This window comes from Lissotriton helveticus, chromosome 6, assembly GCF_964261635.1.
Source record: "Lissotriton helveticus chromosome 6, aLisHel1.1, whole genome shotgun sequence".
Lineage (NCBI taxonomy): Eukaryota > Metazoa > Chordata > Amphibia > Caudata > Salamandridae > Lissotriton > Lissotriton helveticus.
The window spans coordinates 1850807589-1850823534 of record NC_136067.1 but is presented as its reverse complement, the minus strand read 5'-3'; the positions used below and the strand labels follow the sequence as shown (position 1 = coordinate 1850823534).

General features: G+C 46.8%; 1 protein-coding gene across 1 annotated transcript in view; it reads left to right on the top strand.

The window, feature by feature from the left end:
* Positions 1 to 15946, top strand: part of LOC144761925 (spermatogenesis-associated protein 7-like) — a 970202-nt gene that overhangs the window by 537195 nt on the left and 417061 nt on the right. The window contains exon 5 of the mRNA XM_078647121.1: positions 12911 to 13032. Within this exon, the coding sequence (XP_078503247.1) occupies positions 12911 to 13032 (122 nt within the window). The remainder of the gene's footprint in view (positions 1 to 12910; positions 13033 to 15946) is intronic.

Here is a 15946-nt window from a genome sequence, read left to right as displayed (position 1 = left end):
TGCCTTTCCCCCTGATGCCACACTTTTTCGTGCGCGCCCGCCATTTTAAAATGCCTCGATCAGAACAGCCCCCTTTTTTTGCATGCCCCCGGCCCCCGACATAGCCCTTCGCCCTCACCCAGCCTGCACGCTGACCAACCCCCCCCCGCTCGCACCTGCCTTGAGTCATAAACCCCTCTTCAGCGCAGCTCTGCCTCAAAGCCCCATCCTGTTCCCAGCGCGACCCCTCCCTTCATTCTTTTCATAGTCCCGGGCCCTTTGATGCAAAAACCCCTTTTTTCCTGTGCCCGTTTGTCTTCCTTGTTCCCAGGCCGACACCTAGCTCTGCTGATACTATTCCTTGCCCCTCCCCGTACAGTTGAGAGCTTCACTCATCAAAGAACCCCCGAGTTGATCAGAGCCCCCACCCCACGAGATCCGATCGAACCCCCCACACTCCATGAATCGGCGGAATACCCAGCTGCGCGATAACCATCACCTGTTGTGACCGGGGTGGGGACTTCTACTGTAAATATGTGTGGGAACGGGCCCGAAGGGGGGATTCTGGGAATGTCTTTCCGTACATCAAAGCATTGCCATGAGTATGTAAACTGTAATAAAGCCACAAAAACCTGTATATAAGGGGCCAGGCCTCAGAAATAAGTTAGAGCACCTCAGAACGATACCTGCTGTCCAACTGATGTGTTTCTCCTCCGGAGAAAATAAAACCTTGTTTCCTGCCTTCCAGTCTCCAGCGGCTGCCTCTTCATTGATTAATGTTTCGTGGGTTAAAGAGGCGATACCGCCGGGCAAATACCGATTGTCCCCGACCTTAGTTTCTACAATTGGCGCCCAACGTGGGGCCCATCAGCGACTCATGGATCCAGTGGGAGAGGTCCTGACGACAGAGTGAACGACTGCAATGATCGGGAGAGCTCTTGCCCAATAGACCCTCGTCTGGCAGCCGATCATCCGAACTTCACTAGTTCCGAACAGACATCTCTCGAGTGATCTACGGTCCTGACTGGGAACCATTAGGAGTGCCGTGAGAAATACGAGAAAAAGAGGACGAACGGGCGCTGGATTCGGAAGACAAGAAACTGTCCATACGGTCCGGGTAAGGTCGTGTAAACACGACAAACTGCAAAATAATTGTATTGGTTGTTCAGAAAATACTAGTATTACTCTTTATTTTGACTTATTTGGAGATTCACTGTCTGCACACGGAGAAACAGTAGGCTCTTTCCCTTTTGCAAACAGTGAAGGATAGGTAACGCAGCCGTCGTGCCTATTTTTCTCCCCCACTGATTCTATTATTTATTAACGGTTTTTGGGAGATTCCCTCTCCCACACTGATTAACTGGGTTCTTTGACCCCGAACTACTGTTCACGGATTGCCTTCTGGAGATTCTCTGTCTGCAAACAGGAAATAACAGATTCCTCTTTGCGGATAGTGAAAGGGTAGAGGACGCAGACCTTTGCGCCCCTACTTACTCTCCCCACTGATTTTATTTTATTTTATTTTATTTATTATTGGTTGTTCTTTGATTATTGGTTGTTCCTTGTTATTGGTTATTCTTTGTTATTGGTTCATGAGGTATTCACTGCCTGCAAACAACGTAGAATAGAAATATTCTGTCTAGTCTTTGCGCACAGTGATAAGATAGGCAGTGCTGACTTTTTGTCCCTGGTTGCGAGCCGTCATGTCTGTCTTCTCCCCACTGATTGATAATTGGTTCAGCCCGGACCGTTTGTTAGAGGTGGATCACCTAGCTCCGCTGGAAGGCACCCCTAATAAGGACATGTTCATAAACTATGGATTAGTTACCATAGCCTATAATAAATTGTGGCACAGGTATACCAAAGAAAGTCAAGACAAACAGTGGCCACTGGTAGGATCCTTCGACCTTGATAAAATAGAAACGTTAGAAATAGCCCTTCGTAATAATAAGACAACGCCTATTATGCTCGACAGTCTCGGTATGTGGCGCAGAGAGGCAATGCAACGGAAGACGAGAGACGAGGACAGAGCAGGTAGGGGAATATATCAACAGGACAACCCCTGGACACCACGACCCGAAAGTTATCCCCCGACACTACGCGCAGGACGGCCAGACTTAGGGCAAGACCAATGCGCTTTTTGTAGATGTGTCGGACACTGGAAAGCACAATGCCCGACTTTACTGAGCGAGAGTAGGAACAGAGGACCGACAGGAATAGCAGCCCGGAAGAAAGGAAAAAAGCGCCAGACAAAGAAGAATCAGACTGACATGGTCAGGCCAGATAGAACCACCACGTTTGATTATGCCCGATGGCACAGATTTCGCCAGACCGATTTCAGTGACATGTTCGAGTTTTCATAGATCGGACAATGTTAAAGACGGGAACCCAATCTAGCTCTAAATCAACAGACAGAAAGAGAAAATTATGGCCAATCACCGTTTTATGTTTGTCTTTGGGTCTTGTATGTCATACTTTTACTGTCTCCCCGTCTGAGTTTGTGTGTACGTAACGTATGAATCGGCGTCATCCCTCTGCACGTGCTTCCGTGTTACATAAACTCTGTTAACAGAAATTTTAGCTTGAAACAACCTGGAAAGAAAGGAATGGGAAACGAAATCAGTAAGCCACTGATGAACACGAACTTTTAATTAACATAACAAGCAAGGAACAATAACGCTAGAAACAAGAACGGTAAACTGTAGAAAATGAAAGTCAACAGAACATTCGCCCCCCCCCCCACATTCTGGAACCTTCCAAAATAGGGCAGGGTTACGGCTACGCCCAACCGGCGGCAACCCATATAAGGCGGGCCCCGCTGCCAACACTCGGTCAGGAAATCTTAACATATGGGGGAGCCGGAGGAGAGGCAGGGGCCAGCGGAGTCCGGCCGCAGCGGCCCTGGGTAGCTGCAGACAGTCCCGCCACATGCCTCCCCGGCCCAGCCACAGTGGCCCTGGATAGTTGCAGGCAGTCCCGCCACATGCCCCCCCACCCCCGGTCCGACCACCCATGGCCAGGGACCGGGGCCAACTGGATCCGGCTGCAGCCGATAACCTAAGGAAGCCCGGCCCAGAGAAGGACGAGACACCTCTTCCTTTTCTCCTCCGTTGTGGCAGCAGCAACACGCCAGGCGCCACTTCTGTTATGAACTATGGCCGCGGCAACTCTGGACGGCGGGATGTCCTGTTCGTACCTCCATGGAATTTAGTCCAAGTTGGGCTGGGAGGGAGAGGCGACGCGGACAAGCCTCTCCCACCTCCATAGATAGGAGGTCTCCCAGCCCCCGGTCCAACGCCGAACTCCCCCAGCCAGACGGCGGTGCCAATACCTGCGTAGCACCGAACATACCATGGTGGCGCCCCAGTACTTGCGCAGCACCGAACATGCAACGGTGCCCATATTTTCGGAGCACCGAATATGCAATGGCTGCACCGATACTTGTGCAGCACCGAATGTGCGCCGCAGGTGGCCATACTTCCACAGCATTGAGCATGGGCCTTGTGGAGCACAGGGTGTGGAGAGACCATCGCGCATGCTCATGAAAGAGAGCGGCCTGGAGTGCACCGGGAGAAGGAGACGGCGCTAACGAGTCTCCCTCGCCCCCCAGGTGGGGGCATCACAGCTGCACCCCAGCCGAACGTCCCGCTTCCACGACACAGAGTTCCGTTCCCTAGTTTGTCCTCAGGAAGGTCTCTTCCACTCTTGCAGACTCGACGAGAGGGGACTGCTGCAGGGCCTCAAATTGGCGTCTGGGCCCGCTGGAAGGCGGCTCTCGGCCGCTAGAGTAACTTTGAACAGCAATATAATTCGGTCGCTCGCCCACCGGAGCACGAGCCCCCACCTCCGACAGCATCTCCACAGCCTTGAAGAGTCTACGAAGGTCCCCGGCGGAGCCCTCGGCCCCTGCAGGCTTCCGGTAAGGGACGACTGCCTCGATCACTAACGAAACAAGCATGACATTGCCGCTCTTTCTGTTAGCATGAATTCTAGAACTGCCGAAAAGGACTCTGGTCCAACTGCCAGTTGTAGGAAACGTTTCCCCTGATGCTGCTTCCGGACTAACCCGGCCCCGCCCAAAATGGCGCCGGTATCGATAGGAACTTACGAACGCCTCGTGGTGTTCCTTTTTACTAATACAAAACTTGATGTTCTGAGACATATATGATCCTTTGTACACTTGACAGGAAGAAAGGAGAGCTCACTCAACGAACATGTAAAAAGGATCCCGTTAAAAATGATGATTACAAATGTACAATGTATTATATTTTTTATATATATAGCTGATGTATAACCTCGCTCATGACGCACGCACACGGTATGCATATAGGAAATCCGATTGCAACTAGTCTGACTATGCTTCTAAATTATGAAATAAATGCCCCCGAACCCCCCCAGCCAATTGATAGACGTTTTAGTTTGCTACAAATGAATTGATAAAACTTTCTAATGTTTTTATTGCTGCAAAGCAACACCCCCCACTGTACGCACTTTAGCCATTGCCGTGTCCGGCCAAATACGACTGCACCCTCATAAATCCACGTACTATGATTTTGCAAAAATAAAGGTTTTCGAAATTATGAACGGGTATTGCATGCTTTATTTAAAAATATGGGATCGGCGGGAGAGTTCCTTTCTGTGCACCCTACTCTGCTCTCTCTTTAAGGTTAAAAGAAGATGGTTGCCCAGCCCCGGATGGAGGATCGAATCTGAGACACGACACTCCGCCGTCAAAAATGCGACAGACTCAGGGATTCGCGCATGGAGAAGGACCCCGACTTCTAGGGATGGGTAAAAGCGAAATGGCGTAATGTAAAGGATGGGTAAAATGAAACGATGTAAAATGATAAAATATTATAAAGATACGACACTCAAAGATATTAGGGAACAGAGTTGACCGAAGAGCTGATAAACCTTAGGCCATCACAACGTTGAAAGAGGTTTAAGGACCCCAATAGCTAAATACACCTACCAACTGGAAACCTCGCACTAAGTACTTCTGATTCTTTAACGTTTCCCTACTCACAGCCTATGGATCGCACTGCCCCCATCCCCCCCCCCCTTGGCCCCAGAAACCAAAAACCCCAGGGATTCTATCCCGAGGGGATAAGACGAGTATGAGGTAAGTAAAGGACTTTCGTACCCGTGCTTTTGATATGCTCGAATGTTGTCCCCCTCCCCTCCCCTCTTTTTTTCCCCTGCAGGTTACATCAGAAATCACGACCGAGGTATGACGAAGATCTGAAGCCTTGCCATGTCTGATACGCGAAGCGGACTAACGCCGCAAGGTGGCACCCAAGCACACCCACAAACTGCTAATGTAACAAACGGGTCAATAGATGACATGACTTGATGGAAAATGATCACCCTTAATATGAATGGACACATGTCGCGTGTGTATGAAACTATGAGAGAATGTTTGAGTGTGACTGAAGCGCTGACTCAACTGGTCAAAGGACCGAGAATGCAAGGAGTGCGAAAATGGTGCCCCCCCCCTTTTTCCTTTTTCTCAAAGCATGTCCCCCGTACCCGACCTAATGCTCGCCCGTCCCGAACTGCATGCTTTCAAAATACTAACACGAACCTGCGATGTTTTGTATCAAGTAATGCGCCGAATAGTCTACATTAAGTACACGGCCGCTCCCTATGCTGCACATGTGCTATCTAGCCTATTGATGCACATCTCTCTCCCTCTCTCTCTCTCTCTCTCTCTCTCTCTCTCTCTCTCTCTCTCACTCTCTCTCTCCTCCACACTCTCACTCTTCCGAACGACTAGCCCCTAAATTGGCAAACCGCCACCCCTAGCACACCTCCCAATTGGCTTCAGATACCGCCAGTATTGGCTCAAAACTTGTCTTTAATGCAATCACCCTAACGCTGTGTCACTACCTCTCCTTTCCGAAAAATATTTTGATAAGACCGAGAATTGGCCATAAGGGAAAGGACAGGTAAGACGACTGAGGTTCCCTAATCTGACCTGTAATGAGGGAACTACATGTCAGCGGCTCCTATGATGAGATAAAATGCCTCAGATGACGCGACCTTCCCCGTTCCGAATTGTCGCAACACCCAAACCGTAAAGGTAATCGAAACCTCCCCATCTTCCCAGGACGCACCCAGTATTGCGTCCAGTTGCCCCCGATAAGAGTTTTTTTAACTATCCTTCACCCCCCGATCGTAAGAGATGGGTCGACTTGCGACTAACGCAGGCCAGCTGTGGTTCCTAGAAATGATTTTTTTGATAGGCACATTTCAGAGTTTGGAATTCGAAAAATGTCACTGAACGCTCACCAACTGAACTGTGGCCTTCTGCCGATAATGCCCTTATAACCCAAAGTAAGACGATGCCCCCCCCCCCACCACCGTTTTCTACGTCCCTAGTTGTTCTTCCCATGAGACCCCTGTCTTTTCTAATTTAGTAATCAGGCCGTGAGAGGCTGCATAGGAACCAGAATGATGTTTTACAAAGTTAAAGACTAGACCTAAGCGAAGAAAACCATTACAATGAACCTTGTTGAAAAGCGAAAATGTTTAGTTAAAAGGCAGGATGCATTGATAAGATGAAAGATGTTTAGCCTATGTTCGCCCCTCAGCGAGATACCTATTAGTACCATGTTGATAGCTCGCAACACCCTTTGTAAATATAAACCCCTAGAGAATGGTATAGCTTTGTCAGGCTTGTATTACGAAGGTGGGTCTCCATCAGATGAACTGTTGTGACTATAATAAATAGTTGTGAAGGAAAGTCATAGTAAATCCAGCAGGCCCACCATCGATCATTTATATGTCAGTTGTGAACCCTAATATAACGGACGTTTCTATTCTCATTTACCTGGAGCTGGGAGAGAAATAGACTTGTGTGATTACCTTCCTCTGCCCATTCTCTAAAGACTGTCTTTTCAAACTCCTTCAAGGGTACGGCTGTCGGAGGAAAGAAGGACCGGATGTGGGAGCACGTGGCCTGACTACAGACTATGGAACGTCTGCGACATGGGCCAAGGCGAGACCGCGACAGAACGGAGCTGCAGGACGAGGCACTATTTCCGACAAAACAAGAGGAGAGGGCTAACCTGATGCCCCTGTCCAATGTTCAAATGTGTGCCGAAAGGTCCCCGCTCCCTAAACTCGGTCATAAGCCCGCCTACCTGAAATCTCTCGTTCCCCTAGTTTGTTCCCGATCTGGCCTTGCTCCATTCCCCTTTTTTCCTCCGACCTACCCTATGGACTATTTTTACACTCTTCTTCCATCTGAACTTTTTGACTATCGACTCCAAAGGACACAGGGCGAAAAGGACCTTTTGACCAGAAACGCGAGGAAAAGGTCGTGCCCTGCAACACGGAACCTAGAATAGAGCTGGACCCTTAGCTCCACCGCCGGTGCTCCACAGCGCCAACAAAAGACGACAACCAATACTGAGAACTCATTAACTTCGAACATTGACACCCTCAATCATTGTTTTTGCTACGTCTCATTTCTCTCCCAGCCACCATTGTATTGACTATGCTCCGACCAAATATATACGGAGCCTGTATATAATAACCTGTCAGTTCACATTATGCAATGTACTCACTGCTCCCACTACAGAATCGTTTTTGTATTACATTACTATGACTTTCCTGCTAACAAGTTTATCAAAGTTTATCAATAGACCCGCCTCCTAAAACTAGAGATCTTAAATGTAATGTTTACGACTCCTTCACCTGGGTTCCTACTGCTTTTTCTTATGCCCACCATAATAGACTTGAATAGGAAATAGATCAGCAAGATGTCTTGAATATGTTAAAGGGAGGACTGTGGAAAATTAGTACGGTTTGGTGAACATTATCTGCGCCATCTTGCCTTTCCCCCTGATGCCACACTTTTTCGTGCGCGCCCGCCATTTTAAAATGCCTCGATCAGAACAGCCCCCTTTTTTTGCATGCCCCCGGCCCCCGACATAGCCCTTCGCCCTCACCCAGCCTGCACGCTGACCAACCCCCCCCCCCGCTCGCACCTGCCTTGAGTCATAAACCCCTCTTCAGCGCAGCTCTGCCTCAAAGCCCCATCCTGTTCCCAGCGCGACCCCTCCCTTCATTCTTTTCATAGTCCCGGGCCCTTTGATGCAAAAACCCCTTTTTTCCTGTGCCCGTTTGTCTTCCTTGTTCCCAGGCCGACACCTAGCTCTGCTGATACTATTCCTTGCCCCTCCCCGTACAGTTGAGAGCTTCACTCATCAAAGAACCCCCGAGTTGATCAGAGCCCCCACCCCACGAGATCCGATCGAACCCCCCACACTCCATGAATCGGCGGAATACCCAGCTGCGCGATAACCATCACCTGTTGTGACCGGGGTGGGGACTTCTACTGTAAATATGTGTGGGAACGGGCCCGAAGGGGGGATTCCGGGAATGTCTTTCCGTACATCAAAGCATTGCCATGAGTATGTAAACTGTAATAAAGCCACAAAAACCTGTATATAAGGGGCCAGGCCTCAGAAATAAGTTAGAGCACCTCAGAACGATACCTGCTGTCCAACTGATGTGTTTCTCCTCCGGAGAAAATAAAACCTTGTTTCCTGCCTTCCAGTCTCCAGCGCCTGCCTCTTCATTGATTAATGTTTCGTGGGTTAAAGAGGCGATACCGCCGGGCAAATACCGATTGTCCCCGACCTTAGTTTCTACACCACTAGAGGGAAGAATGTTCTAACAAATAAAACAAAGGCCTCTCGGAGCCTGAGAGGGTTTAAATCCACTCGGGCTTTGAAAGTCCTTTGTGAAAACAACATAGGAATGTTGCTTTGCGGGCCTTTACCGTCCCGTAGAAGCACGGAGCACTCCATTGTCTTCAATGGAGTGCTCCACATTCCAATTTTCTAATTATTGTTAAACAGCCGTACCTGGATGATTAATGCAGACGTTGAGGTGTTTGCTATTTTTATTTTACAAAAACAGTTCTCGTACTTTCTGTTAAACAACTGTACCTCGATGGTAATGTAGAACTTGAAGTGCCTTTAGTTGTAAATAAAGAGAGCGGTGTGTCTCCAGTGCTGTGAAGCAGAAAGAGGGAGAGCAAAAGAAACATGCCTCACCAGAGTGCCTGCTACCTGAAAGAAATGTAAATGGGTGCAATTGATTAACCGCCAAATGGAAAGGTTGCTTTGGAGTCTGTACAGATTTAAATTGATGAAGTCACTTGAAGCTTTATTGTGACAATGATTTATTCTTTTTTAGAGGTAAGGGGGTTATCTGCTGAGTTCTGCAATGCGCCGCTTTAATGGATACATAAAAATGTTTGCACTAAAATATAAACTTTGAAAAGAATTATTTTATTTCTGCAACAGCCTATCTTATGCTGTGTGCAATACAAATTTAAAATAATGACTTACATATTCACAGTGCTTTCTGAAACAGGCTGAGACCTCGTAGCACTATAAATACACAAGTCTCTATTACTGACTGCCCCAACCAGGATTCTGTTTTTTGACTCTCTGGTCATACACACAGACTCAAGCAGTGATCACATTAATCAATTGAGGTTTCATAACGTAAAAGAGTAGATTTCCCAACAATGTTTAACTTGCATGTATTTTTCATTTGAGGCGTTTACATTATTTTATTTGCAGTAACCTGAAAATGAAAGAACAAGATAGTTACAGAAGTTGTTTTTCTTTTTAGCCATCTCTCTGTCCTTACCACCATAGCTGCGGATCACATCTTTTTTTATGCACAACCACTGTAAATTGTGCTTCCAGGCCATCCTTAATTTACAAATACATGCAGAGGCATTTACACCCCCCTGTAAATACAGCTATGGCCCCCAGGGGAGGCATCCCACAGTTTGACGGCCTTTGCAATAGGCAAAAATCAGGACTTGGCAACACATTTAGGTGAGGTGGAAATATTCAAGAGTGAAATATTAGCATGCATCGGCAAGAACATCTGGTGGTCCTACCACTATTGGAAACGGAGTTGGACTGGTAACTAGTGGTGGGAAAGCCACTAAAAGCTTGAGTCAGGCTCGAGCCTGAAGCCTAGTTCTGGCTCAGCTCGAGGCCCCGTTGGGCCCTTGAGCCCCTAACGAGATGAGCTTCCATGTGGCTTCTGCCTGTCATCTTTGCTCTACCCTCATGCATAAAGAGGTAAAAACTAAGCAAAAAAAATTGAGGCAAAAGGAGAAACAAATAGATACCCATTTAGTGCTTGATTTGTATGAAGTGAAATCGTAAATCCTGGTTTAATCGCTACCTCCCCGCTTAACTAAATTGTGAGACCTCAGGCAAATATTTAATTTTTTCGATCCACCTTTTTCTTCACTGTCGTATATGATATCAAATACATGAGTTCAGCATACCGGCTGTACAAAAACGTATTGTGTTTGATTAAATACACGATAATGTTGCTTTATCTTTGAGAACCTGGGCCACATGCAGGCATGCAGGGTTCACATGACAACTGTATTGCCTCTTGGGCCTCTTGTTTCACCAGTGGCACTGTCGCTATGTTGGGGGCAGGAATTTCATGTTTTAAATGCTATCACTTTTAATAATTTCCTCTCAGTGCAGTTCTATATTGTGACGTATTAATGTTAAAACGCCCACATGTTAAAGAAATGCACTTTTTTTATTTGTGAAGAGAATGTATCATATTTTACGTAATGGTTGTTGTATGATTCACATAGCAAGCATTTTCATGAGCACAGCTTGTGCACGGGTTCCAAGAGTCAAGCAAATCTCCAGGCTCTGCTATGGCTCAGCTTATCCTGTTAATTTGTTGGCTCCCACACCTCTAATGACGACCTAATTTAGGGTAGTCACCTCCGGCTTTTTTTCCGCTGTGTAAGACCATCATCAGGGCCGGACTGGCCGTAGCGGGCAAGGGGCATTTCCCCGTGGGCCGCAAGGGTGGGGGGCAGTTTTGGGCCCCGGGGGAGCCATTTTTGTTACCGGGTCGGCAATATCGGCCCCCTGTAACAAAAATAGCCAAAACTGGCCCTAACAAACAACTCGGCCACACCCACAGCTCGGGGGGGCAGCCAAGCAGTTTGCCAGGACCGGTTTCTGTTCTCAGTCCACCCTGACCGTCATGACTGCCATTACCCCAAAAAAGGCCAGAGTCAATGGATGCTTCCAGTGACTTACAAAATACAGGTTCTTAATGAATACTCTCAATAAATTCAGGTAGCGATTTTAAGCAATTGTATTAAACATATTGCTGTTCCAGCTCATGCTGTAGCAGGGCCAGGAATACATTATTGTGAACTCTAAAGTTAATAGAGCCTAATGGAGACAAACCTCAAGGACACAAAGGACTTTGGCAGAACAGAAATGTCCTCATCCACTAACTTTAAACGGCGTGGGCTATGAATACTCCTGTAGGAGCTTGTGTGTATTGCTTTTAGAAAGTGCTGTATTTACACTGAGCTAATACTATGTGTGCCTGCCCATTGTGGGTATGCAGGAGCAGTGGCTTGTGGTACAGTCAGGGTCAAATAGCACATTCGCCTGAAGTAGTTAAGAGTCGAATTGTCCACATCATGTTTCTCCAACGAGTGGCTCATGATTAAGGCTCCCAGTTTTCTGTTTTTACTGATTTTTACAGACAAATACAAACAGAAAAAAATGTCTTTTCTGTCTGTATTTATTTTTAAAAGCGGAAAAATACAGAAAATTATGCTTCTTGTGGGTGACTCTACATGCTGTCTTTCGTGCTTTCCAGAACAAAAGCTGAGCAGTTAGACAGCATGGGAAGTTAAAAAACAGGTTCAGATTCCCTAAATACAGGCCTATGTTAACATATATGTGTATTATAATGCTGATATTTAACTGTGGGTGTAATGTTTCGCTGTATTTGGCTGCTTAATTTGCTAAAATGCAATAGATAGCAAGACTGCATGTTTTTCAGTTAAATAAATGTGGAAATATACAATTTTACAACTCCATTTATTCTCAAAACACAAAATAAATATGGATAAATACCTATAAGATAGCCCAAAAATAAATATGGATAAATACAGACGGAAATGTTAAAAAAATAAATACCATAAAACCGGGAGCCCTACTCATGATCTACTGGCAACTCTCCAGGTATCTGTAAGTAGCTCTCCTGTGTACAACCCAGACTACTAAATCAGAAACGTTAACTTGGTTGAATTTACATACATATACTAAAATTTAGAGTGTATGGCTGCGACCCAAATGTTTTTATTTTCAGAACTGATATGCTATTTGGAGAAAAGGGGCTGACTTTCCAAAATATATTTAAACTGTTATTTGAGTAATAAATAATGTTGCATTGGGAAGACATTTGACAAATGTTATTACCTTGGTGCCAGAGGCATTTCAGCAATTGCTGTTATGTATTACCCATGTTGAGGCATTTCATATTGACAACGTCATTTATACATAACTGCTTGCAGCTATGTCTGATGCACTCCAGTTACAGCTGGTAGTGACTTTGCATAGGGCGGCCACTAATGTAATCTTGTCTGAAGTAGTCATTATTACAACATTAATTATGTTAGTAGCTCTCCACGAGTTCCATTGAACATCATTAGCTCTTATTACAGAGAGGGTTGGAGACCCCTGGACTGTGTTGCTGGAGCGACACCTCTCTGCGCTGCCTCTCGCTCCCTGAGAGACTTTCCAGCTCTCACTTTAATCTTTTTGGGGTCGAAGGCCATGGGATATTACTTCCTGGGTCACAGAGTGGGTTATCGGGCGCGCGCTCTGATGTGGGTGAAATGAACACCGAAAGAAAGCGCAACAGAGAGACAGAAAGAAAGGGCCGCTCCTGCAAACACTGATCAGAATGATGTCCTGGGTCTGTGCAAGCACTCACACAATAGCAACAACACACATTACAAGAGAAGCCGGATAATCTTCCTGCTTCTGCGACGCCCGTGCACAAAGGATGGTTTGGAGTCATTACTTTCTGATTGTTCTCCTCTTGACAGATAAGGATCAGAAGAAGAAAGAACAGCTGATGGCAGCTGTCGAGCAGTTCAAACGGGAAACTCAAAGGATTCTTTCAGCTTCCACACTGCTCTCCAGAAGTGATTCCCCCGAGACGCACACGGTAAGTGACACTTGTGCTCACACGGTAGCACAGCAGCAGAAAGGCAGACTTCAGTGAGCTAGACGCCCAGTGCCCATCAAACACAGCCAGTCTTTGTACTCTGAGACTGGAAGCTGAACACTAAATGATGAATCAACACAGGCACACGTGTGTAACACACATGTACAGTGACACGTCCAAACACAATCTATGTATGTTTAGCTTTAAATCTCTCCAAGTAAAGATGTGCTTTGTTGCAGCTAGTTCAATAAACATTTGCCAAAACACATTTCTAGGCTATAATTCATAATTTTCAAGGCTGTAATCACATAATAAATTGTTATAAATAATGTCACACGTCGGCAAATGTAGTATATAGTAAATGGCACTTGAACTTTATAAAGTGTCACCCTTAATCCCTACACATATATGCTGCAGCGTCATTAGATCCCAACAGAAAGGCTGTCATAGAACTGTATAGGATAAAAGCCAGAAACATAAGTACCCTTATGGGATAATGAGCAATTACAGGTGTTCTTGTATCTATGCCTGGAATGACCAGAGCCACAAATAGTGGAGCCAGTTATCCCAGAAACACTGGAATCAGACCTGACTGAGGGGCTGCTTGAGCTGCAGGAAACTGCTGCTTCCGGCCCCTACCCTCCCTCCTCTGCAACTTGCAGAAAGCAGCAAACACCGAATTGTGGGTCATATGTACAAAGAATCAATTTGGTAAAAGTGGTCACAAATCATGCACTGAATTTTACTGAATGGTTTTGGAATTGTGTATTAATTCAGAATATTATTTTTTGATGCACGAAATACAGAATCATAGTGGCTAGTACTTTGCCCTACCATATCAATATTCATGAGGCAGGTCACAAATTGCAACTCACTATGATTGGCCACACTGAAAGGGATGGTGGACTAGTGGGGTCAGTTGACAATCATGTCTGTGATTGCTTTTAAATGCAACCTGTTTTCCTTTGAGGAAAATAGGGCGCATTTAGACAAAATGATGAACAGCTGTCTTCTTAGGAGTTGGCAGTGGAACTCTTAAAACACGTTTTTGTCAGCATTGACAAAGGGGAAATGGTCCCTTAGGGTCTGAGAATGGCATACCACCTCCTTTGGCTTGGTGGTAAAATAATAATGCTTTGCTACCAGATTTTGGCCGCAAAACATTAATACATACCATTAAGGAAATGGTATTTGGAAGGGACATCTTAAATATACCCATTTACAAATATTGATTCCTTATTGTTTCCTTAACCAATTTCATGATTCAGAAAACCTCTTACGGATTGTTATAGGGTTTTAGCACATTTCAAACCCTCAGATTGACCGAATCTGAGGGTTTGCAACTGTTAAAACACTTTGTACACCAGACTCTGTATCCGGTATTCCTGGGTCCTCATGTTATAACGTATTCCCCGGTTAAATTTAAATAAGTTGCAATACCGGTGGCGGGCGGCATGGCTCGCGGGTGGTGGGCGAGGGGTGTCGCAGGGGTGGGGCTTGTCGCACGGGAGGGGGTCATGTGGGGGAGGGAATAAAAAATAAATAAACTTACCTTGGGTCACGCTTTTTTGCTCCTGCTCTCCTGCCACCGACTCCAGGAACAGGAAGCTAGGCTCCCTCACCCTAAGCCAATCACAATGCTGAAATACAGCGTTGTGATTGGTCTCAGCACCGTAACTTGGTGCTCAGCCAGGGGCTGGAGGGGTGTGCATAGTCTCCATGCAGGCTGTAATACAGCCTGGATAGAGAACGGGGAAAGTGTGCATGACTGGTTCGGGTGGCCCCAGAGGGTCGACCAAACAGTTAGGAGTGGGCAAATCACTCCTCCCCTACTCCGAGAGCAGAGCATCCCTGCCCACCTACCCGCCAACAAAGCAGCAGGACACGAAGCATAACTGTGCCACTTCTAGGACGCCACTTCTAGGACGCTACTGCATCAAAAACTTAGGCCTGCTTGGCGCAGTCGTAAGAAGTGACACAGTGTATTAAGTATAGGCCTCCCCCAAGCATTGCTGGAGTTGCTTCATGCTTGCGACAACTCCAGCAATACGTGACGTTTGCGCCAACAGATGCGTCAGAATTTCGGACGTGTCTGTCAATCAGCCATGATGCGCTGTTTTGTAAATAAGGTGCATCCATGGTGGCGAAAGGGTTTTGCAGACTGGCGCAGGGTACTGACGCATCTATACAGACGTGTCAGTTTCTTATAAATAAGCCCCCATTTTTGTTATTTAGCTCACAGTAGCCTCCTAGAAGTGGCGTCCTAGAAGTGGCACAGTGAAATCTTGTAGATTTCACTGCGTCACTTCTATGAGGCTTTCCCACGTGGGAACGCCCACCCTGTTGCAGATATAATGTGACGCAGGGCTTTACAACGTGAGGCATCTCCCTAGATGCGTCAGAATGTAAATGGGCGGCAATGTGGAGCATTGTTTACGCCACCAAAGCGCCTCAAAAGGTGGGGCAATGGCGGCGCAAAAGTGTTGCAAGGGGCATGAACATCTGCCCATGATCTCCAGCCTGGTCAGCGGCATAGGCTTCAGAGGGTTTTCTGAGTCATTTATCTAACAATGCAAAGTGCAAAGTTTATTTTTGTTTCGTTTTTTAATTAGGAAAATATACGTTGGTTTAACCCCTTCAATGCGGCGGCTATTCCGCCGCAGTACTAAGGGGGCGGGGCCGCCGCGCTGCGGCCGCATGCTGGTGACGGAACCGCTCCGTCACCAGCGTCGGTTGAGCTGTGCTCATGACGGAGCGGTTCCGTCATGGCCCGCCCCGCTCAATAGAACCCTCAGCGCAGGCCCGGAATTCGCGCCGCGCATGAGCGTTCTATCGAGCGGGGCGGGCCATGACGGAACCGCTCCGTCATCAGCACAGCGCACCCGCAGCTGATGACGGAGCGGTTCCGTCATCA